Raw genomic sequence first — 25,916 nt, 5'->3', positions numbered from 1 at the left:
TCAGCCTCCCGAGTAGCTGGGACTACAGGTGCCTGCTACCACGCCCGGCTAATTTTTTTTGTATTTTTAGTAAAGCCGGGGTTTCACCATGTTAGCCAGGATGGTCTCGATCTCTTGACTTTGTGATCCACCTGCCTCGGCCTCCCAAAGTGCTGGGATTACAGGCGTGAACCACCGCGCCCGGCCTAAACGTAATATTCTTGGTCTGCTGTCCCTTCCACCGCACTACATTTCATGCCTGTAAAAAAACTACACTAATTATCTTTCTTACCAATTATCAGTAGATGAGGCATTCTCCTTCCTGAGTAATGAGACTGTGTAATTCAACCTGTTACATTAGACTGGAGGAGGAGAGGAAACCTTACCAATAAGCCAAGACCCTGGAAAGATTATAGCACATCTGAAAGTAGTCAGCCTCAGGCAACCAGAGGCAACAGGTAGCTTTCCATAATGAAATCCAGGAAAGACCAACCAATCCTCCTAGTCTAAGGGATAAATTTGGAAAACCAACAGAAAACATACAAACTACACAACATCACATTGTTTCTAGCTTTCTCTACCATTCTTTCACCATCTTAAAGCTATTTTCTTCTCCCTTCAAGATCATAAAACCTAAGTTATAATAAAAGCTGAACTCTTCCTTCAATTACCAATTACTTCATCTGCTCATCAACTATCAATTTTTTTTTTTTTGAGACCAAGTTTCACTCTTGTTGCCCAGGCTGGAGTGCAGTGGCACGATCTCAGCCTTCTGGGTTCAAGTGATTCTCCCACCTCAGCCTCCCGAGTAGCTGGGATTACACGCCCGGATAATTTTTTTTGTATTTTTAGTAGAGACAGGGTTTCACCATGTTGGCCAGGTTGGTCTTGAACTCCTGACCTCAGGTGATCCGCCCACCTCAGCCTCTCAAAGTGATGGGATTACAGGCCTGAGCCACCGTGTCCAGGCTCAGTTACAATTCAATGATTAAATTTGTCTTCTTAATAATAAACTTTACTTCCAGTAATTTAACAGTTCAAGGCAAGCTGCTAAATATTCCAAAACGATTTTTAAATATAGTAAGGACAAGTATAGATGATAATTACTATAACTATTTTTAACACATATAAAACTTTTCTATCAAAAAAATTGGTATTAGATTACTATTTCTAAGACAAAATTTCATATCAGAATCCCACTTACATTACATATATGTAAGCATGAAAAATATATGATTATTCACATCCCCCTCTTTCTACAAAATTAAGGTGTGAAATTGAACTCTAAGACGATGATACCCTTCTGATTTCAGATCTATAGCAGTAAAATTTTAAAGACCTGATTTTTCTAGGAACATATTAACAAGATGAGGAGACCAGAGAATTAAAAATGTGAGGTTTTAAATGTCTATCAACAGATGAATGGAAAAACAAAATGTGGTACATACATACCATAAATCATCATTTAGCCTTAAAAAGGAATGAAATTCTGATAATGCTACAACATGGATGAACCTTAAAAACATTATGCTAAGTGAAAGAAGTCAGACAAAAAAAAAAACAAAAGTTGTATGATTCTATTTATATGAGGTATCTAGAATAGTCAAATTCATGGAAAGTAGAAGAGTGGTTACTGTGGACTTGGGGTTGGAGGGTGGGGAATTTTTGTTTAATAGGTATGCTGTTTTAGTTTGGGATGATAAAAGTACTAGACGTGGGGCTCAGCCCGGTGGCTCACAACTGTAATCCCAGCATTTCAGGAGGCTAAGGTGGGTAGATCACTTGAGGTCAAGAGTTCAAGACCAGCCTGGCTAACATGGTGAAATCCTGTCTCTACTGAAAATACAAAAAGAATTAGCCAGGTGTAATGGTGTGAACCTATAGCCCTAGCCACTTGGGAGGCTGAGGCGAAAGAATTGCTTGGACCCCGGACGGAGGTGGAAACTGTAGTGAGCCAAGATTGCGCCACTGCACTCCAGCCTGGGGGACAGAGCGAGACTCTGCCTTGGAAAAAAAAAAAAGTACTGGAGATATGGAGATGGGTTGATGGCTGCACAGCAATGTGAATATACTTAATGCCACTGTATTATACACTTAGAAATGGTTAAAATGGTAAATTTTATGTAGTGTATATTTTACCACATAAAAAAAATGGGGGTTTGCTTTTTACACACAAAGGAAAATACAATCTCTCTTTGATGAGTTGAGTATGTAAGTGGCTTACTATGTACCTATCAGAACATGCTTCCACTTACTTCTACCAAAAGAAATACTTGAGGAGTGGGAGAGGATACAGCCAAAAATACAGACATTCCATTTTTTACCTATTCTATTTACCTCCAACCACTTGCAAAGATTACCTGTGTTTTAAAGAGTTCACTGCAGTTTTGGAACAATTTTGACGACGTTTGATATCTCCCAGACAAGCCTCTTTTTTCCTTAAGTTTTTCCAAATACATCTCTACTTCTTCTGCCTGAAAAAAGAGATAATACAGAGTAGTTAATTCACCTTTCAAAAAATAAGATACTAAGAGCACAACAAATAGTTCGTTCACCTGTAGTACAAATATAATTTTGAGTTTGCTATTTTAAAAATGAACAGCATCAGATAAAGGCTCCATATAAAAGTATCTAAGAATCGAACACTATTAGACTCAAGGGCATAATTCTAGTCTTGGCTCACAAGGCATAGTTCTACTAACAATTCTGAGTAGACTGGGAAACTGCCAAAGTGTAGAGGGTTTTGTCACATTAAAATATACTTAAAAGAGTTTACTTGACCAAATTAACATCATCAACAAAAAGATATTCATGCTCATAAACTAAGATAGAGCACAAAATTGCTGCAAGCACAAAAGAAGGACAATCTTTTTCAAAAATGCAAATAGGGAGATAGAAACAGAATGGAAAAGGTCTGAACAATTCAACTCAGAACTCTATATATATAGTTTTTAAAAAATTTTTACTTTAGGTTCAGGTAGACACATGCCACTTTGTTACACAGGTAATCTCAACTCACAGGGGATTGTTTCACAGATTATTTCATCACCCAGGTACCGCCTAGTACTCGAGTTATTTTTCCTGATCCTCTCCCTCCACCCTGAAGTAGGCCCAGTATCTGTCATTCCCCTCTTTGTGACCATGTGTTCTCATCATTCAGCTCCATCTTATAAGTGAAAACGTGATATTTCGCTTTCTGTTCCTGTGTTAGGTTGCTACGGATAATGGCCTCCAGCTCCTTCTGTGTTCTCACAAAGGAAATGATCTCTCATTCTTGTTTATGGCTGCATATGTACTGCATTCTTTTTTATGGCTGCATATGTACCACATTTTATTTATCCAGTTTACCATTGATGAGCATTTAGGTTGATTCCATGTCTTTGCTATCGTGAATAGTGCTGCAGTGAACATACGTGTGCATGTGTCTTTACGGCAGAATGATTTATATTACTTTGTATATATACCCAGTAATGGGACTGCTGGGTCAAATGGAAATTCTGTTTTTATCTCTTTGAGGAACTGCCACACTGCTTTCCACAGTGGCTGAACTAATTTACACTCCCACTAACAATGTATATGCATTCCTTTTCCTCCACAACCTTGCCAGCATATATTATCCTTCGACTTTTTAATAATAGCCATTCTGATGTGAGATGGTATCTCATTGTGATTTTGATTTGCATTTCTCTAATAATCAGTGATACAGAGCTGTTTTTTTCATATGCTTGTTAGCTGTATGTATGTCTTCTTTTGAAAAGTGTCTGTTCATGTCCTTTACCCGCTTTTCTATGGGGTTGTTTTTTGCATATAAATTTGTTTAACTTCCTTATAGAGGCTGGATATTAAATCTTTGTTGGATGCATAGTTTGCAAATATTTTTTCCCATTCTGTAGGTTGTCTGTTTACTTTGTTGATAGTTTCTTTTGCTGTGCAGAGGCTCTTAAGTTTAATTAAATCCCATTTGTCAATTTTTGCTTTTGTTGCAATTGCTTTTGGCATCATCATGAAATCTCTGCCACTTACCATGTCCAGAATGGTATTGCCTAGGTTGTCTTCCAGGGTTTTTATAGTTTTGGTTTCACATTTAAGTTTTTAATCTATCTTGAGTTGATTTTTGAATATGGTGTGAGCAAGGGCTCCAGTTTCAATCTTCTGCATATGGCCAGCATGCTAATGCAACACTATTTACTAAATAGGGAGTCCTTTCCCCATTGCTTGTTTTTGTCAGCTTTGTTAAATGTCAGATGGTTGTAGGTGTGCGGCCTTATTTCTGGGCTCTCTTTTCTGTTCCCCTGGTCTTTGTGTCTGTTTTGGTTACTGTAGCCCTGTAGCATAGTTTGAAGTCAGGTAATGTGATGCTTACAGCTTTGTTCTTTGAGCAATATATTTTCAGTGCTCAAGTATTCCGGATTATGGCAATTCTCAAAAGTGTGGTTGCTGAACCCTTTCACAAAGTCTAGGTGGTCAAAACTATTTTCATGGCCAGGCATGGTGGTTCACACCTATAATCCCAGCACTTTGGGAGGCTGAGGCAGGTGGTTCACCTGAGGTCAGGAGTTCGAGACCAGCCTGGCCAACATCTTTACTAAAAATACAAAAATTAGCCAGGTGTGATGGCAGACACCTGTAATCCCAGCCACTCGGGAGGCTGAGGCCAGAGAATCACTTAAACCGGGAGGCAGAGATTGTGGTGAGTCAAGATCACGCCACTGCACTCCAGCCTGGGCGACAGAGTGAGACTTTGTCTCAAAAAAAAAAAAAAAAAAATAGTATGCTATTTGACTCGCAATGATATTACGAAAGCAACAGTGGGGAAAACTGCTGCCCCTTATCAGGAACTAAGGCAATGGCACTTAATTGTACTAGCAATCATATTCTTCACAGTCACAAACTGGCAGTTCTTAAAAATGCCAGTTTTATGTAAGAATATCCTTGATAAAACAGTAAAAATTATTAATGTTATTAAATCTGGACATTTTGAGTACCTGACTTTTTAAATAATCTAGGTGACAAAATGGAAGTATGCAAAATACAATAAATTATTGTCCTGAGATAAAGCACTCTGCAACTGCTTTGACTTGTGAGTTAAACTAATCATTTTTTTCATGAAACACATTTACTTGAAAGAATGACTGAAAAACTACCATTACTCAGATGTGGTTATTTGAGAGATATTTCTCTGGAAATAGGCAATGGAGGCTGTCACCTCAAGGAAGACAACTGACAGTATTCACTGCCAAATAAAATTTGAGATTTCAAGCAAAAACTGGAATTGTGAAGAACTTGTATCTGCTACACTGAATTTAACTCCTTCCAAAACTTAAGAACCTACTGATGAGATGAAGAGGGCAGGGGACAGTTACAAACAATGTAAGTTTTAGCTAAATGTGAAATGAGTTAATATTTAGAAAATGTATATAATTCAGTCAACTACTATTTTCTAAATGACCAATAAATGATGCTACAAGATCACACACAGGTGAAAGATACATTCACAGCAGTGGATTTTTTTTATCAGAGTACAAAAAAAGTTCACTAATATTTCAGATTCCACATTGCAACTAACCTTTAAAAACTTCCACTTGAGTTTTCATACAGAATCAAAAAAGAATATCCTCAGTTATCTGAAAAGGCCATTAAAATACCATTCCTTTTCCCAACTATATATCTGTATGAGGTCATTATTTTCTACATGTACTTAAATCAAATTATTGCAACAGGCTGAGTGAAGAAGGGAATATAAGAATCCAGTGATCCTGTTATGCCAGATAGTAAACAAATTTAAAAAAATACGAAACAATCGTACTCTTTTATGTAGTTTTCTTGGAAAAACAGTTATTTATATTAACATGTAATAAGTTTATTATTGTTACTTTAAAATTAATAAATATTTCTATATTTTCTGTTGTAATTTCTAATAGCATAAAGGCTTTCTGGAGTCTGCAATAATTTTTACAAATATAAAAGTTCTGAAACTAAAAAGTTTGAGAATTGATGGTCTGCAAATTGGGAAGCATGTGTTCTAGTTTCAGCTCTCCTCCTCCATAGCTACATGATACTCTTTCCTCCATGAAATCAAGAGACTGGAACCAGATAATCACTAAGGTCCAAGAAAAGTCTATAATTTTATGTTCGTTACCTTGAAGTTGTAGATTTCATTGTAACAATCAGCACTTTTCAGATACCAGGTTATATTCAAAGACAGGTCACAAGGTTCTCCATCAACTATAAAAGAATAAATCTTTGTTAACAAAAGATAATTCCCCAAAAAAGCATTATTCCTAAACTGTTAACCTGCATCCTATTTATTTCCTACCCTAAACTGAGATACTCAAAGACTATCCTTTCTCCAAACATAAGGTATTGAAATAATATAGCAAAAAAAGCTGGATATTAAGATAAAAGTATTGTTGTTCATAGAAAAATAGCAGGTAGGCAGTTTTTAACCTCTTGAAACTGTGGATCTATTTTTATGCCATAAAGTCCTAACTTCTGGATCTCTATTGGGAAAAACCTGGGAGTGATAAAGCAGTCCTAAATTAAAGCCAGTCTTCTATTATTTAAGTATTTATTGAGCGGGCTAGGTGCAGTAGCTCACACCTATAACCCCAGAAGTTTGGGAGGCCAAGGCAGGGGGATCACTTGAGCCCAAGAGTTCAAGACCACCTTAGGCAACATAGTGAGAACTCATCTCTACAAAAAATGTTTAAAAAGCTAGGCGTGGTGGTACCTGCTTGTAGCCCCAGCTACTCAGGTGAGGGAGGCAGGAGGATCACTTGAGCCCAGTCTGCAGTGAGCCATGATGGTACCACTGCACTCTAGCCTGGGCGACAGAGCGAGACTCTGTCTCGAAAAACATAAATAAATAAATATGGCACACTGTTAGGCCAAAAAGGGAAATGAGTGGAAACAAATTATTAAGACCCTTCAAAAGGCTAGTTGAGACAAGGAATAACAAAATTAGGAATGCATGTCACAGGGCAATATTCGTAACTGTTAAATGGTGTTAAACGATGATATACATAATAGTGGATAATAGTTCCACTGAGAGCATAATTCATATCTTGGACCTTGAAAGATATCAAGATAGAACAGAAAGAGCAATGAACGAAAAGCAAACATGGCTGTGGAAGGTAGAAATAGCAAAAGCAAAGATAAGCGTATCAGATTTTTTTTTCAAAGCCTACCTTAAAAGAGGCCTCAAGGAAGCTCATGTTATCATGGAAGCCTCATAAAACTCATTAAACACAGTTTGAAACACAGTATTCTAATGAATCAAAACATTATTCTGAAGATTTGGGAGGGTAAATCTGACTATATGACTGATTAGCTAGAGGAAGTCAGTATTCGCTTTTATCTCTGATTCTAGCTGTGAAAGGAAAAATACACTAAAGACTCCCTACTTTATACAAATGTGACAAAAATAAACATGACTGCATTTAGGAATCTACTTTTGGTTCATAATAAAAGATGTAACCTAATTATAAGCTTCCTTTTTTTCTTTCTTTTAAACTGTTTTCTCAAACTAATTTTTAAATGACCAACACATTTTCAAAGGACTCTACTAGAATGTTCAAAAATCTAACCCATTGGATAGAATTTACGGAAATGGTAAAAAGCAATCAGGCTATGAACTATTCAAAAGAATCCATACAGAGATAAAATTAACTAGTAAAAAGCCACTAAGAACACATGCCCCAAACAGGAGACTTGTAAGGAAATTTGGCAGCAAAAATACAGCTGTTTATGTTAAAAGACAACATTTAGAACCTTAAATGAAAGGTTTTAAGAGACAATAAAAATGGTTCCAGCTATTCCATGGAAAGCTATATACCATTCCCCAAAAAGTACAAAATCAAAGACAACTGGTAAATACGAGAAAGCACAGGAATAACTAAGAAAAAGATAATGTAAATGTTAAAGTGTCTCAGGCCGGGCATGGTAGCTCATACCTGTAATCCCAGAACTTTGGGAGGCCAAGGCAGGCAGATAACTTGAGGTCACGAGTTCGAGACCAGCCTGGCCAATATGGTGAAACCCCATCTCTATTAAAAATATAAAAATTAGCCGGCATGGTGGCACACGCCTATAGTCCCAGGTACTCGGGAGGCTGGGGCAGGAGAATCGCTTGAACCCGGGAAGCAGAGGTTACAGTGAGCAGAGATCGCGCCATTGCATTCCATCCTGGGCGTCATAGTGAAACTCCGTCTCAAAACAGAACAACAAAAAATAAAGTGCCTCAAATCCTCCAAAAACAATGAAATATAAACACTTCAAAATATGTAGTTGGGGCCAGGCATAGAGACTCATGCTTGTAATTCCAGTTACTCGGGAGGCCAAGGCAGGAGAATCACTTGAACCTGGGAGGCAGAAGTTGCAGTGAGCCAAGATCACGCCACTGCACTCCAGTCTGGGTGACAGAGCAAGACACTATCTTAAAAAAAAAAAGAAAAAAAAAAATGCAGTTGGTTTAACTTGGCAAAAACACCACTAGATCAAACTACAAGTGAAAAAAAGACTGGACCTAATAAAAGAATAGAACAGCAAACAGGCTGTCAGACTATTCCAAAAGACAAGGGTTATTAGGTTACCTAGTAAACCAATCTCACAAGGCCAGTGTCAGAGTAGATTTGATCTAAATCAAATGTAAGTCATTGGTCAGGAGACTGATTATATATTCATGGACATAGCATATACTCTTCAGAGAAATTCTACCTGCTGCTTTCACTCCTGCTAGAATGTAAGCTCGATGAGGGAAAAACATTTTTCTATCACTTCCCCGCAGTCTATGCAATAAGTAATAGTTACTTATTAAACAATTGAAAAGAATAAAATCATCCAACTATGACTTACAATTTTGCACTTCCGTGAAGACAGTATGCATAGAATCACACATCTATCATCAGGATTTTTATCCCTCATCTAGAAATAAAGCTGCCCACAATCAATTATTCGCTAAATTAAAGCCAGTTTCAAAACTAAAAGGAACCTTTATTTAACACACAATGGGATACTTTAGATTCAGACACAGTCATTTTTCCACTAGACAAACTAGTTTTGTTCTACATTGTCCCTATTTCTTGATCATATCTGAGCTTCCTCTTCCAAGGCAGTAAAATACTCCTTTTGTAAATAAAAGATCTACTTAATATATTCCTTCACAGCCAATGGCCTGACAAACCTAGGTCATGTTTTCAGTAAACATTTAACAAGCACACAAGAGTAAAACCTCTTTAATCTACACAAAACAGATTAAAACAACCATGCAGGGAATCAACCCCAACATAATCACAGTCATGCACTATGTAACATTTCAGTAAATGAAAGACTACATATACAAGGGGGTCCCACTGTAATATCGTATTTGTACTCTACTTTCCTATGTTGAGATATACAAAAACTTACCATTGTGTCACAACCACCTATAGTATTCAGACAATAACATGTTATACAGGCTTATGGCCTAGGAGCAATAGGCTGTTCCATACAGACTAGGCGTGTAGCGCCATCCAGTTTTAAGTATGCCATCCAGTTTTAAGTATACTCTATGATGTTTGCATAATGACAAAATCACCTAAGGATGCTTTTCTCAGAACATATCAACTGTAAATGTAATTCGACTGAGATGTGACTGAATATTCAACGTAGTATATATAGCACATCTATTAATATATACATTATGTTAATATATAATGTATACATAGTGTATACACGCAATGCAAACGCCAAAAAAACAAAAGAAGAAAATAAAGTTCACACGAGTACTTTGAAGATGATTCAGTGAAAGGACCTTAGTAATCCTAAAAATATTTATACCTAGATAATGCCAGACTATTAGATTTCAGAACTTTAAAAATAGGTAATTTAAAACATTACCTATGAATTTTTAAAATTCAAATTAAAACTTCATGGAATTCAAAAACTCACACTTCAGGAAGATAGTGGTATTTCTGAAGAGGATCTTTCCAAAACTAAAATAATTTTTCCCCTGAAAAGATAAAGCAAAGACAATTAGCCTCAGATGGCTTCAATTACCAAAGCATCATATAACTATCTAAGGCTGCTAGAAATTCCAACTTAACTTAAAATCTTTATGGAATGTACCCCTTAATCAGTTCATTCCCTTTACTCACCAATCACTGCTCAGAATAACCAATCATTTTTTCAAATGAACTATTCTGTGTGCAGATAACCAGAGTTTTATTTTCAAATCTAAAGACTTAAGTATTAACCACTTTAGTAACAAGCAAACACCTAACTGAACACCTGAAAATCTTCACCATTGAACAAAAGGTATAATGTTTGCCATATACAAAAGTCCAAATAAGATTTGGACATTACAATCAGTGAGCAGTGCAGAATGAAACAAAAAGGCCAACATAGGTTTAACGGGGCTAATGCTTTTCAGCACTTCCTCCCTGCATCTGGTTTTTGTCTGCTCACAGGACTATACCTGTTACTGAAATAAGGTTTAAAATGGGTAAGGGGCAGAAAGGGTCAACCCATGTAGTTAATTATCCAAATGAAAGATTAGCCTTACCACATTAAATTTTAAGTACTATTTTTTCCACTTTAACCACTCTCATGTTAAAACACATTTTAAAAATCTCTATGCTTTCTAGTTACACAGTAAAGCTTAGAATAGCCATTTCAAAGTTGAAGCGAAGTCGAACCATCTCGTAAGCAGGATTACTCAGGGACCAAGAAGTGCAGAGGAAAAAAAAGAAAGAAAGAAATGAAGACTCTATTTACGTATCTTTCTTATCCAACCCGGGGGCACTGGATTCTGTGAAACATAATCTGAAACATAAACAACTCTCCGTTTGTACATCAAATTTACATCTCAAGTCAGGCACTGAAAGTTCTGTTTTTCTGATGAGAAGCCGCTCCACCACTCCTGTCTGTTGCTGAGGTGGCCCTGACATTCCCGCTAGCCTAATCAGTGCGCAGCTTTCCCCTTCAGGGGGAGGTGGGTCCCAGTTGGCCAGCCACACAGACCATCCCGGCAACCCCACCCCTTTTGAAGAGACTTTTGCGGAACCTTCATGGACCCCTTGGGCCGCCGTAGCCCCACCTCTTGCTCCTCTAGGTTCAGACGCTAGTGAATACTCACCGACGGTATTGGAATGTGCCATTTGGACCGGTCGGCAGCAGCTACGGGTGCCGGTCCCACACTGAAAAGCGACAGTGGTGACGGCTGAGCTCCCAGAAGCAGAACAACGACAGGTAACACCTGAAGCCACGCAGCCGCCGCCATCTTCACAGCCGTGGAGTGCCTACCGAAAGCATTTCACCCTCTTCCGGTTCGTCCCGCCTTCTTCCGGCTCTCCTCTGGGGGCGGGATTATCCGGGTCCTGGAACCGTCGCGGGGCTTGTTTGCTGTGCGACGTAGCGGCCCCTCCCTCAGACAGTCATCGTTGCGCCTTGAGACTTTGGACCTACTGCGCAAGCGTCACTCTGTTGGAACCTGGTCAGCTGGGTTAGGGAGATCGCTACATGCCAGCCCGGCCTGAGTCTTTTCTCTCTCCCAGCCCTTAAAGGTTTTGGGACCAGGCAGGCACCCCGTGCAGGATTTGGCTCTTTACTTCTCCCGCTCGCCCCAGCCCCTCATACCTTATAAGTCAGTGTCAGACATTGGGGCCAGAAAGTCTGGAAAAGCCCTAAGTCTGGCTGCCCAATTGGCGTCTACTAGTGAGTTCTCTGGTTTGGGTGGTATTTAAGCAAAGACTGGAATTCGGCGGTGGTGGAGTACACGCGATTCCTAGACTGGGTAGTGTAACAACCTTCAAAGGCCCCTTCTAGCCCTGAAGAGTACGATGCTGCAGTAGAATCTGGTCGGAGACCTAACCTCCAGCAAAGACCCGACCGGCACTTCCCACTCTTAACCGAAAACGGAGACAGAGAGGGTCAGTTTTCAAAATCTGTGGCGTGACCCCGCCACTGAGGTAGATCTGCAGATGCTTCGTCCCAGTCGGGGAGGCCGTCTCGGCATTTCCCGGTTCACACGCTCTTGATTTTTACCCTCTAGGACTCACTGCGTACACGCCCTCACCGCCGCCCAGTTTCGGTTCCTAACAAAAGCATGTTCCTCCTCAGCCACCCATAATCAAGACACATTTGCCAAATAAATCATTGTAGAAACGCTAGTTTGGGCCTGAAAAATTCCAGGAGCAAGAGTCAAGATTTGTCACTCCATGAGGTTCTGGAGGGAACTCCCTTTGCAGAAACTTGACGGTGAAGTGCTGGTTGTAATTTTAGAAAGACATCCAATCGTCTTTTTTAAAAGATCGCCCAGGGCCCTTGTCCTGAGAGCTGGGAGCTGATCGGAGTGACAGAGAAGCCATGGAAGCAGCTGAGAAAGAGGAAATAAGGTAAAGGCCAAGTGCTTCTGTAGCGAGTGACCCCAGGGTCCCTAGAAACAGGGAATAGTACCTGAAAGTACCTGAAAACATTTTGGCTTTGAAGATTTCATTGATTTTTTTTAATTGCGCTTCTTATTTGTGTATTTGGTATTTGCTCATCTTTATCTTTTCTCTCAATTCGCGGGGAGTTAGTTGATATTAATAGCATCTTGTAAAATACTTTCAGGATGGTTAAATAGGCCGGGTGCAGTGGCTTAAGCAGGTAATCTCACAGCACTTTGGGAGGCCAAGGCGGGAGGATCGCTTGAGTCCAGGAGTTCGAGACCCCCTCCCCGCCCCCTTGGAGTCCCAGCTACTTGGGAGACCAGTGAGGGGATGGATTTGGAGGCTGCAGTGAGCTGTGATCTTGCCACTGCTTGGGCAACAAAGTGAGACCCTGTCTCCAAAAAAAGGGATGGTTAAATAACATTGACAGTGGAGAAGTTGCAATCAGAACTGTAACACATGAATTTCAGGCATGTTGCTTTCCAAGTTCAACTATAACCACTCCCTTCCTATGTCATCCCAGAGTTAATTCTTCAAAGTTATAAAAAGGAAACAAAAGATTCTCCAATCTTCGTACACTTGATTAAAATAAACTGGGCCGGGTCGCTCATGCCTGTAATCCCAGCACTTTGGGAGGCCTGTAGGTGGGCAGATTGCTTGAACCCAGGAGTTCAAGACCAGCCTGGGCAACATGGTGAATCCCTGTCTCTACAAAAAATTTTAAAGTTAGCCAGACATGGTGATGTGGGCCTGCAGTCTCAGCTACTCAAGAGGCTGTGGCAGGAGGATAGCTTGAGCCCAGGAGGCGGTGGTTGCAGCGAGCCGAGATCGTGCCACTTCGCTCCAACCAAGGCAGCAGAGCGAGATCCTGTCTCAAAAAATTTTTTTTAATAAATTAAAATAAACAGACAAAGACTGAGTTCAGTGGAGGACAAACTTTTTTAGTATGGCCGAGTATATATGCCTGGGCTTGTTTTCATAATATTTGGACATTTGTGTTCAGTCATAGCTTTCTACGTAATCATGGACATGCTGACTGCAGATGCATTCAGCCACACCGGTGCATGAAAGCTAGTGTTATTTTTTCTTCTCATTATAATCTGTAGTTGTTTTAATCAGATGGAGGCTAGTTTAAATACATATACTCAAACTGCAGTATACACATACATCTCATTCATGTTTTATTCCAGAGAGAGCTCTTCTGGAAACTTGGTTTTAAAAAACATGGCCCCTAGATTGTCACCTCATCTTAAAAAGCAAGAAATTCCCCTTCTATGTCTGTTCTGTTCTTATTCTAGCACCTTGCACCTCTATTAAAGCATTTGTCAGCTTGTATTGTGATTGTTGGTAAAACCCTTACTGACAGCTTGAACACAGTCCATATCTTCCTCAGAGCCCAGCACCCAGGAAGAATGTTCTGAAAATATTTTGTTGAATAAATCTGTGGGTGGGTTATGGTTGTTAGTTTGTCTGGTTTGTTGGTTTTGGTTTGTTCGTTTTGGGATGCTGTTTTGGTTTTGCTCCTTCAGATTTTACTTTTGCAGTCATAACCTTCAGTCATTATTTCCAAAGAATATGTCCTCTTAAGTGACAGTGATCTTTTCCCATTACTTTCGGAGTAATCCCAGAACCTGATCTTTTGTTGTTTACCTCAGAGCATTTACAAAAGGCTATTGTTCTGCAGCATAATGTGCTATTATGTTATACTATGGCCGTGACACAATTTTGCATTGCAGAATAGACTCCAAAGGTTTATTTTGCATGTTCATACTGTAGTTAGAGAAGGTACAAAAATTGGACTCACAAGCCTTATGTAAAATAAATTTCTCAAAATGTCTTTTTATTTAGTGTTGAAGATGAAGCTGTGGATAAAAACATTTTCAGAGACTGCAACAAGATCGCGTTTTACAGGTAAGGAAGGTAAATATAGTAACTAGATCAAAACATTTCTTGACAGTAATTTCAAAATTGATACTTATTAAATTTTTGAGAACTGATAGACTTTCCAAGGAAAGGATAATTTAATAATTAAGGAAATCGCCAGACAGGAGACTCACTTTAACTTTATACATTTACTCCTGAAGTATTTAAATTTTTCAGTAATCAGCTATTTTATTTTAAAAGCCAAAATATTTTTAAACTAGTTTTTAAATTTTGATGCTTTGAATAGATACACTTTTACATGGTTCAAAAATAATATGAAGAGGTATACATTGAAAAATGTTACTTCCTCTCCTGTCCCATTCTACCCATTCCTCATCTTGTCCCAAATAACCAAATTTCATCATTTCTTATTTATCCTTCTAGTATTTCTTTTTGTAAATACATGTATTTTTATATTAGTCCCTTTCTCTTTTGTTATCACCCCTTTCTTATACCAAATAGGTTTTTTTTTTTCCTGTTTTATAGTTAAATAGGTTTTTTTTTTTCCTGTTTTATAGTTTGTTCTGAGGAGGAATTCATATGAGTGCATGGAGATTGCTTCCCCTTTTTACAGCTGCATAATATTCCATGGAGTAGATATACTATTAATATAATGTATTCAGTCTGTCTCTTATTGCTAGACCCTTGGGTTGCTTTTAATCTTTTGCTAAATTAGCACTACCACAATGAAGAACTATACATAGGTCATTTTCTACGCATGCATGTGTATTTATAGGATACATTTCTAGGAGTAGGATTACTGGGTCAAAGAGTAAAGGCATTTGAAATGTGTTAAGTATTGCCAAATTTCCCTCCATAGGAATTATACCATTTGTACTCCTACCACCATTATATAAGATTGCCTGGTCGGGCGAGGTGGCTCACACCTGTAATCCCAGCACTTTGGGAGGCCAAGGCAGGCAGATCACCTGAGGTCGGGAGTTCGAGACCAGCCTGACCAACATGGAGAAACCCCGTCTCTACTAAAAATACAAAATATAGCCAGACATGGTGGCGCATACCTCAAAAAACAAATAAATAAAATAAAATGAAGATTTTAAAGGCATATTTTTTGTAGCTCTGGAGAAACAGGCAATCTTTTTTTTTTTTTTTTTTTTTTTTGGAAAGGGCCTTTCCTTGTTGCCCAGGCTGGAGTGCAGTGGCACAATCACTGCCCACTGCAACCTCCACCACCTGGGTTCAAGTGATTCTCCTGCCTCAGCCTCCCGAGTAGCTGGGATTACAGACATGCGCCACCACGCCTGGCTAATTTTTTGTATTTTTAGTAGAGAGGGGGTTTCACCATGTTGGTGAGGCTGGTCTTGAACTCCTGACCTCAGATGATCCACCCACCTCAGCCTCCCAAAGTACTGGGATTATAGGCATGAGCCACCATGCCCGGCTGAATCTTCATTTTAAAAAAAAGTCTTTATGTGATCTTGAAACTGAAATTATCAAAAATTGTATTATACAGTATAGCTTTCTAACGTATTCACTCTCTGTTCAATAGGAAGAAAAGCGTATTATTTTAATTCTGAACAGGTATCTAGAGGGAAGTCTACAGTGAATGCCTGGTAACCTTGTTAAACGACTAGATTCTATTGAATTTCCACTAGAAATTATTTAGTTACTATTAAAGTCCATTTTATGGAAAGAGGGAGGGAAATTAACAAGCTCACGAATGTCATCTATGAAAATTATCCCACCATCTCAAGAAAGGAGACAAGATGACATCCTTTGAGCAGCATTATTTAATCAATTTTATTAGTGTTCTTACTAATACTCATTAGCACTCTAATAATAAAGTTCTTGATTAGCACTTTATTATAGTACTAATGCTGTTTGTGCCCTGAAATTCCCTGAATATCATAGTGAATTTTAATGACTTCCACATGATAATATAGTCTGTTGGATACTGGCAATCACAAATAATTATCAAGCATCTGCATACTCCTTATCTATAGGCGTCAGAAACAGTGGCTTTCCAAGAAGTCCGCCTATCAGGCATTACTGGACTCAGTCACAACAGATGAAGACAGCACCAGGTTCCAAATCATCAATGAAGCAAGTAAGGTGAGATGGAAGTATTTTCTACAGAGAATAATTTATTTCTGTATTTATTGGGGCTGAATGAAGTAAATTTCCACAAAAGCCAATTAAAGCTATGTAGCTTCAAAAATAAACCTCATTAGAAAAGGCATATTGGCCTTTTAAGGATTAGTGGCTCATGCCTGTAATCCCAGCATTCTGGGAGGCAGAGGCGGGCAGATTGCTTGAGCCCAGGAGTTCAAGACCAGCCTGGGTAACATGGCGAAAACCCATCTCTACAAAAAGTACAAAAAATTAGCCAGGCACAGTCGTGCATGCCTGTAGTCCCAGCTACTCAGGAGGCTGAGATGGGAGGATCTCTTGAGCCTGGGAGGTAGAGGCTGCAGTGAGCCATGAGAGTGCTGCTGCACTTCAGCCTGGGTGACACAGCGAGACCCTCCCTCAAAAAAGAAAGAAAAAATGAATGTCATCTTTTCATATCTATAGTGATAATATTGTAATAGTTATATTAGTATCAGTATGTAGATTGCCTGTATATCAGATGTTTTCCTAAATGTCTTACAAATGTTATTTCCTTTTTATTAGTCTTCATAACACATCTAAGAGGTACATTATATTTTCCCAGTTTTCAGATAAGGAAAATGAAGCCTAGAAAATCCCTTGCCCAGAGTCTCACATTTAGTAACCAAAATTTTCTCCTACATCTGTCAGACGCTATCACCCATGTGCTTTCTAACACTATTACACAATGCCCAGTTGCATGTGTAGCCTGAGCAAGGTACAAATTTAGGGTATGTCCAAATCTCAAAATGCAGGTGGGCCAGGGGGAACAGGGGACAGGCAAAAGGACTATGCAGTTGAAAACCCAAGTAACAAGTGTTCCCTTACCTGAGCTGTTTCACTAGAGGTTACCATAGTGTTTGCCTAGTGAGAGGGTTAGGGAAGTATATCTTAAGTGCTTTCTCTCACCCATGAAGTTGTCATGTTACTTTAGATGGGCCAGTCATAGAGGAAGCACTATGGACTGTGCTAGGATGTGTGACTGTTCACTACTACCTGATGCCCTCAACCTGACCCTCACTTTCAGATCCGCCCTGCATTCTAAAGGCATCCTAGGTTTCTAAGTCCTCTGAGACCTATCTGACTTAACTGGTAATTCATATCATTGAAAGACAGTTAAGGCCATTAGGTGTGGGTCCCCTAACTGCTTGGATAATAACTGCACCAACTCACTATCAAGTCCTGGTTCTGGGAAGCTGATGTTCATGGCAAAGCTGTGAACCATGTGACTACCGTAGTTCCTGCCCTGCAGCGCTCTGCTGACGTTAGTGGGTTCTCCATAATAATTGTAAGGCCTTTAATTTAGAAATGGGTCCAAACTTTATTCCCAAACAGAAAGAACAATTGTACAGTGAGGAAAACTACCTTCATTATGGAGTTTTAGAGATTTTAGTCATATGGAGTCTTCTTTCATAACTTTCTTGCCCAAATTCAAAATATGAGCTAGAATCATATCAATAGTTCTGTGTTCTCTATCCCCATCCCTTGTCCTCAACTTCTACAACATAGTTGTTATGGCAGTACTTGTAGCCCATCTCTCTTAGCTGCACAGATGGGGCAGTTAGCCTTTCTCCAAAACCTAGTGTTAATTCTTACACCACCCATCTTTCTGGAGTAATTTTCCTCCTTGCCTAGTATCTTTGATACATTCGAGTTCTCAGCTTGTGGAACCCCCAAAGCCATAGGTCCTCTAATGCTGATTCAGGTCTCCCTTTATGTTCTTATTTGTACATGTTGTTTATATATCCTTTTGTACCCTAGTTTGATAGCCGTTCATGGGGGAAAAAAAATGGGACAGCAGTAATTTCCGTCTTGGAGAGCCAACCACTGTTTGCGTGTGGTCTAATAGCCTGACACCCGGCCAAACCACTCTATTCAGGGTCAGCAGAAGCAATCGGCTCCAGGAAATGCATCAAGTCCACCAGAGGCCTTCCAGGAGTCTTTAGGCCTTAACCAGATGTCAAGAATTTCCTGTTGCATTTTTCTTGTCATTGTCTCATTCTCTTTCCTGTTTCCATTGTGTCTAACTTGAGAGAGTTGTAGTTGTCCATAGTCAGAGCAAGAATCCCTATCCATCCTTGAGGATGCTTAGTATGTTGAGCACCTGGTCATGAAGACATGCTGAGGTAAAGTAAATGAGGCAAAATCACCCTGAATATCAGTGGTGAGCCAAAATGAAAATTCTCAACACAGCGTGATACCAGTTTGCAGTGGACACCCACATATGCCATTTTACATTACTGTAGATCAGTTTCTCTTTTTGGATCCTGAAAAAGTGAGGGACAATGCTGTTCAGGTCAGGTACCGGGATCAGAGCCCAGCAACTCTGGATGCCTTCAAAGGCAAAGAAACCACAGTCCAGGAGGAGCCACAGGATCTCAGCACAAGACAGCACCTGGCTCAAAAGGAAGCTGAGGAGCCTGATAAACAAGGACAAATTACCTGGGACATCAGCAACGTAGCTCCCAAGACTGAGAACTTTGAGGACCTCTTGGAACAGACTCCATGCTCAGGTATTAGAAATTTTGGAACCACATGAGGAATCTGCATGCACTGATCTCAGGCAAATGTATGCAAATATATATTTCGGGAGATCACCCTGAAATTCTGCACTGAACTCCATTTTAATGTCCTCCTTGTCATGTGGTGTTGAGATGACTAGTAGGTACATAAGGTTTCATGCCCTCTGTCAGTCTGTTAGGGACAACAGCGGTGATGGTGATCGCTAATGTTACCTGCATCTTGTATGCAACTCATTGCATAGTGAAAGAGCCTCTTTTACACCAGGTGTGGTGTCTCACGCCTATAATCTCAGCACTTTGGGAGGCCAAAGCAGGCAGATTGCTTGAGGCCAGGAGTTCAAGACCAGCTATGGCCAATGTGGCAAAACCCCGTCTCTACTAAAAATACACAAATTAGCCAGGCGTGGTGATGCATGCCTGTAATCTCAGCTACTCCAAAGGCTGAGACATGAGAATCGCTTGACCCTGGGAGGCAGAGGTTACAGTGAGCCAAGATTGTGCCACTGCACTGCAGCCTGGGCAACACAGTGAGACACTGTCCAAAAGAAGTTGACCTAAAATATGGCAAAGACAGCATGAAAAAAGAAAAAATTAGGCCAAGTGCAGTGGCTCACACCTGTGATCCCAGCACTGTGGAAGGCCAGGGTGGGGAGATCACGAGGTCAGGAGTTCAAGACCAGCCTGACCAACATGGTAAGACGCATCTCTACTAAAAAATACAATAATTAGCCAGGCATGGTGGCGTGTGCCCGTAGTCCCAGCTACTCAGGAGACTGAGGCAGAAGAATCACTTCTCACAAAAAAAAAACCAAAAACAAAAATACAAAAATTAGCTGGATATGGTGGCACATGCCTGTAGTCCCAGCTACTCAGGAGGCAGAGGCAGGAGAATTGCTTGAACCTGGGAGTCAGAGGTTGTATTGAGCCAAGATTATGCCACTGTACTGCAGCCTGGGCAACACAGTGAGACTCTGTCTCCAAAAAAAAATTTTTTTTAAATAACAAATAACTTCTGTTAAAAATGGTTTCTGGGATGAGATGGGTGTTTCAAGGCGATTGCACATTAAGATATGGTATGCGTATGATCTGAAGTTTTAAAATAAGCTGCATACTTCCATTTATTCAGAATGATAGCTTTTTATTTCAGGTTGAGAGGGACAGCCCAGAGTCTAAGAGGATCGTGTTCAGCTCACAGCTGCAGTTCTCAAATTGCACTGATCAGGCGGATTCTGACAGATCCAACACTCTTGGTGCCTGCCTGCCGCTACACCTTTAAAACCCTTAAAGCAGTAACTTTAGAGTTGTCAAGATTTGTTAATTGTTGAATTTCTCCCTCTCAATTCCCTTCCCCAATCTGCTCCTTAATAAACAACCAGGAAGCAGAACCAAGCTTCATTCAACATTGTGTTAGGCTGCCATAGCTAAATACCACAGGCTGGGCAACTTAAACAACAGATGTTTATTTCTTGCAGTTTTGAAGGCTGTAAATTCCAAGATCAAAGTGCCAGCAGCTTCACTGTCTGGTGAGGGCTCTCTTCTTGCTTTGTAAATGGCTCCCTTCTTGTGCCCTCACATAGTGGAGAGAGAGTGTGTACACAGGCTCTCTGGTCTTTTCTTTTTTCTTTTTTTTTTTGAGACGGAGTCTTGCTCTGTCGCCCAGGCTGGAGTGCAGTGGCGCGATCTCAGCTCACTGCAAGCTCCGCCTCCCGGGTTCACACCATTCTCCTGCCTCAGCCTCCCGAGTAGCTGGACTACAGGCACCTGCCACCACGCCCAGCTAATGTTTTGTATTTTTAGTAGAGATGGGGTTTCACTGTGTTAGCCAGGATGGGTCTCGATCTCCTGACCTCGTGATCCACCCGCCTCAGCCTCCCAAAAGTGCTGGGATTACAGGCGTGAGCCACTGCGCCCAGCTCTGGTCTTTTCTTATGAGGGCACTAATCCGTTCCTGACGACTTCCTCAACCTCGTGACCTCATCTAAACCTAATTACCTCCCAAGGGCTTCATCTCTGAATACCATCATATTGTAGGTTGGGGCTTTAATAGCAAATTTTGGGAAGACACCAGTCCATAGCAAACGTGATGTTCCTAGGACATATATCTGTTACAAAACAAGCTGGAATGTTGACCTGTGTGTTGTCACAAGGTCAGAACATCCAGGCTTTGGAGAAAAACTGGTTGCAGGTTCACATGCGTAAGTTTTCTCACATGGGGTCCTAATATAGTGTTGTGCTTATTCCTGGTGACAGAATAATCAGGTAGATATTTAGTAAAGAAGCTTCCAGAAAATAAAAAGAAAGTGATCAGGAAAGTGTTGACTGCTTTTGTAGAACTCAGTTGTTTTCTTTTTTTTCCTACTACTCTCAGTTTTCTATCTTCAGTGAAAATTTGGTTTGGATTGAGAAAGAGACATCTAGTCTTGTGATCTAGGCAAAGGAAAATGTATGCTGTCTTGTGAGTCTAGCTTAAAAAGCATTGCTAGCAAGGATGTCTGGAGGAATCTACTTTATATTGCTAATTATGATGCTTTCTGACGATATAGGTGACCATTTGGCAACATGTTTATTTTCTTTTGCAGCCAGTTTGCAAGGTTTCACCAGAGACAGCACTTCCAACAGCTTCTCCAAGGATGCAGGAATATCTCCGAGCATCTCTGTGAAGTTACCCCTTGCCTCTTCATCTGAGCCTAATGAAAATGAGGCTTTGCCCAACCAGCCACCTTCTCAGCAGATGAGGCACAACTGCCACTTGTTAGCCAGTACTGTGTCTGCAGAAATGGCCAGGAAGAGGCAGCTAATTTGGGAACTGGCCAGACAATCAGAAGCACACCTGGACAGGCTAATTGTCCTTGGGGAACAGGCCAGTACCCAGCGTGAGGTTGCCAGTATTCTTCATAGAAAATCAGTGCTTGCAATAAACCAACTGGCTGCCACTGTGGAAGGGATGATTAGTGCCCTACAGCAATTTGATGAACTATTAGACCATTCTCTGGATCCCGGGCGGTCTTGATCACAGCTGGTAGAGGTGGTCGCTCACTGTTCTAGGTCTTTTAGGTTAACAGTTCTTTATGTAATAGTGAAGAGTCCTGGTGCCTTAGGAAAAGCAAGATCAACCTACCAAGGAGGAGTTGATGGAGTCATAATTTTCCTACTTAACACCCACTTCAAATTTAAATATGTGTTCTAGGGCTGTTCTGTTAACTCTATTACAGTCTTTACTAATTGTGATTCCCAGTTCTGGGTGAATGAAAAGTTTTTGTTTTAATGTAATTGTGATCAACCCTATGCTTGAAGACATAGACAAAGCTATTTCTACCACCATGATGTTTACAAAATATCTGATATTTTTGCCTATATAGCCATAAAAAAACTAGATTCATGGATAACAAACCACCAAGTTTTAATTGTTTTTATTTAGTAAGAGAGAAATAAGACAGGAAAAGAGAATTAATACTCTTTTTCCCAGACTGAGAGGTGGGCTTCTAAGTAAAGATATGTGAAAAACAGTAGAGGCTTGTAGTATTAAAATGAACCTCCAAAATGTATTCTTTTCTCTGAGGATGTATCTCAGCTTCTCTGTGTAGTTGGACATTAACACATCTTAAATTTTTTTAAGAGATGGGGTCTCACTGTGTTTTTCAGGGTGGAGTGCAGTGGTTACTCACAGGTGCAGTTAAGGCACACTGTAACCTCAAACTGCTAGGCTTAAGCAATCCTGTTGCCTCAGCCCCACTGAGCAGCTGGGGCTATATGCATGCAGCACCCACTGGCACATCTTAAATATTTCTAAGGGAGCAAAACCCATGCTTTCTCACCTCATTGTAACTATCCATTTAAAATTATTATTTTACATAAATTGATCTGGCTGGAATTGTGTGTAACTACTTATACTATCTAAGGATTCATACTAAATTCTCAATTTAAGCAGTCCAACATCTGTAACTTCTTAATGGATTTTTTCATTGTCATTTCCAATCATCACTAACAAGAGGAAGAGATTTGGTAGTTTATTTGTATATTATTTACATTTATAAATATCCAGCAGGTCCCAGCAAATAGGAAAGGAGTATCTACAAATGTTTACTATTTTAGGTAGAAGAATATAATAACAGTCATGTCCAGACTTTTTGAAAGAGCAAGGATGTGGTGGAAGGATTGGGAAAGAACTGGCAGTTAAGCCTCAGGGAAGTGGCTTTTGAACTGTCATCCACAGAGCCCTGAGGTTTTGACAGAGGTGCCTTAGGACTCAATACTGGGAAGGCAGGGGACCCTAAGGTGGGACACTGAGCCATTCCCTACTGTCTTTAACCCAAGAGGCTTTACTTATTGGACTTCTGGGAGTCTGGTGATATTAAAAGAAAAAAAAAATCTGATTAAAAAAAAAACACATGAGCCTAGATCATAGGAGGAAGTGCATACTAAGGTCTAAGATAAGTAGTGCCTGGACCAACAAAGCCATGTTGATGATAATGAGAGATAAGAATGAATCTGTTCATTGATTAAAAGGATGAGAAAAAAAGAAGGCCAGGCATGGTGGCTCATATCTGTAATCCCAGCACTTTGGGAGGCTGAGGCAGGAGGATCACTTGAGGTCAGGAGTTTGAGCCAGCCTGGTCAACAGGGTGAAACCCTGTCTCTATTAAAAATACAAAAATTAGCCTGGTGTGGTGGCGTGCACCTGTAATTCCAGCTACTCAGGAGGCTGAGGCACAAGAATTGCTTAAACCCAGGCAGTGGAGGTTGCAGTGAGCCAAAATTGTGCCACTGCACTCCAGCCTGGGCGACAGAACAAGATCCATCTCAAAATAAATAAATAGATAAATTTAAAGAAAGAATGACTCTAAATATTGCTAAATTTCAGAGTGATTTTTGCTAAAATAAGTTTGCTAAATTAAAATTAAAATGAGGATGAATCTGATTTATACATGAAGTCATTATAGTGAAAACAGGGTTATTGCTCTCTTTTTTTCCCCCTGGGCTGCAGCCTCAAGAACAGAGTTACAGATAAGTCTTTGGTTTAAACAAAAATTAGTTGTGTTTTTTTATAGAGAAAGCTATTTTACTAAAAATGGGACAATCTCGAGTGAATAACTAGATGTAAATTGTTAATCATATATAGGCAGACAACCTGATTATTGGTTGTCTAAGCCCCCTGCTTAGGATGTTCTTGCCCATTTTTGCCTACTCAAAGTCTTGCTAATTCCTAAAGGCCCTGCTTAAATGTCTACTCCTCCAGAGAAACGTCCAGAACTTCTCACCCTACAGTCATCATTAATAACCCCCTTAATCTCTTGCCTTTCTGCTTTAAAACATCGCAGAATGCTCTGTGTTAGCTTTGCATCTCTTTTATCTCCTCCAAATTGCAGCCTCCTCAAAAGTTCAATCATTGCAATAATAGATGCCAAATAAATGTTAATTGAATGGAATTTGAGAGAGCAATGGAAATACATGTTTAAATAGTGAGACAATACATAATCTAACAATTTGAACTTTGTACTTGGACATATTTCCAAATGTGAAAATTCTGATAGTACACTGAAAGTAGCTTAAATATATAAAAGAACATTAAACATGCAAGCAGTAATGGATCACTATTGCATCATAACCCTGCCTTAGAATATCTAGAAAAGGATCCACAGCCATAGCACTGTTTACTCGGTCACTGTTCAGTATCATGTTACAGTTTAACTGCCCTGATTGCTTCCCTGTATTCGCAAGAGGCAGAGTTCCAGTAACATCACCTTTTTGGTGCTGGCTTGATAGTCTCCATACTTCTTATCTTTTACTTGCACCACATTGTATCCATTCTAAGCTGTGTCACACAACTTACCCAGTTTAGCTGTCGTTTAACAGACATAATAACAGTAACAGCACAGGCACCCATTTGTAACCAAAATTTGGCATGGTACTTCATGAAGAAATTGCAATTGACTAGTGCAGCATGGCCCACCAGTTGAAAACCATGGTCTTAAAATATTTTTCTGATCTAGGTGCCTCATTTTGTAACCTGAATCCAGTCATTTCTATTCTCCTAGAGCTTCTTCTTCTGTGTTTTATTTTTCAAGTTCTGTATTATCTTCAGGGTTCTGCATTGTTTCTGTGTCCCATTGTAGGCAGAATTTTACCTACGTTCCCCAGCCTCTTGTAAAAGTTCCCTGGGTCTATTCCCAGCTGTGAGCAAATCAATTCCAGTTTTAGAGCAGCAAGCCTCATTTCATCCACCACTAGAGAACTCCAATAATCATTTTATTTTCTACTCTTTTCTGTAGCCTGCCACCCTTCATCTTTCATCCAGCTGGAATCTAGTTACTCTGCTTATAACACCCAAAGTCTGATTCTTAACATATCTGTAGTTTATCATAGATACAGTAGCCACATGTCCCAATCTTCCAAGGCAAGTTTCAGTTTATGCCTGTCTTTCCGTGTGATTATTAATAGAGACTCCTTTCACTCTGAAGATCCTGGTTTGGACAACTATGTGTTCACCAGCCACAGAACACATAGAAGATATTTCTTGCTGCTATACAGCTATATCCAAGCAAATACATACATGAACTGGGAGCTTTTCTTTTAAATTACCATTGTTCTCCAATTTGGTTGGCCTATTGTAATTTAAACAAATACTTTTCTAATTATTGTAATTTGTGCAAAATTGGCCATCACTTGGGTAACCTGTTGAAGGTAATCTTTTGAATCTGTTTCCAGGTTACTCTCCTGGCTGAAATTTATGGTATAGAAGGAAACATTTTCAGGCTTAAAATTAATGAAGAGACTCCTCTAAAACCCAGGTTTGAAGTTCCTGATGTCCTCACAAGCAAGCCAAGCACTGTAAGGTAAGCCAAGGAGTGAGGTATCTTAGAGATGTGCCTGATATATTCTTTTATCATATCTTGAGTAGTAAATTTTGTTATGTGCACCTCTTATTTTGACTGTTCAAAACTACAGTCATTTACAGAGTTATAGGTTGGTGCAAAAG

The 25,916-nt window shown here is 39.8% G+C and overlaps 2 protein-coding genes across 5 annotated transcripts in view; one reads left to right on the top strand and one right to left on the bottom strand.

Moving 5' to 3' along the window:
- Positions 1–12,162, bottom strand: part of TMEM87A (transmembrane protein 87A) — a 66,402-nt gene extending 54,240 nt beyond the window's left edge. For 3 of the 4 annotated variants that reach the window (XM_011989250.1, XM_011989251.1, XM_011989253.1), the window contains exons 1-4: positions 11,093–12,162; positions 9,907–9,967; positions 6,119–6,204; positions 2,340–2,453 (exon numbers count right to left, since the gene is read on the bottom strand). In XM_011989250.1, coding sequence (XP_011844640.1) covers positions 2,340–2,453; positions 6,119–6,204; positions 9,907–9,967; positions 11,093–11,236 — 405 coding nt within the window. In that variant the 5' untranslated portion in view covers positions 11,237–12,162. The remainder of the gene's footprint in view (positions 1–2,339; positions 2,454–6,118; positions 6,205–9,906; positions 9,968–11,092) is intronic. The other variant, XM_011989252.1, reaches the window with a different exon arrangement.
- GANC (glucosidase, alpha; neutral C) overlaps positions 11,062–25,916 on the top strand; it is a 111,487-nt gene continuing 96,632 nt past the window's right edge. The window contains 5 exon segments of the mRNA XM_011989254.1: positions 11,062–11,449; positions 12,008–12,350; positions 14,235–14,297; positions 16,274–16,382; positions 25,646–25,773. Of these exon segments, the coding sequence (XP_011844644.1) occupies positions 12,322–12,350; positions 14,235–14,297; positions 16,274–16,382; positions 25,646–25,773 (329 nt within the window). The 5' untranslated portion in view covers positions 11,062–11,449; positions 12,008–12,321.

This window comes from Mandrillus leucophaeus, unplaced genomic scaffold (assembly GCF_000951045.1).
Source record: "Mandrillus leucophaeus isolate KB7577 unplaced genomic scaffold, Mleu.le_1.0 Scaffold35, whole genome shotgun sequence".
In the NCBI taxonomy this organism is placed as follows: domain Eukaryota; kingdom Metazoa; phylum Chordata; class Mammalia; order Primates; family Cercopithecidae; genus Mandrillus; species Mandrillus leucophaeus.
The sequence above is the reverse complement of the archived record's forward strand: the minus strand, read 5'-3'. Positions and strand labels throughout refer to the sequence as shown.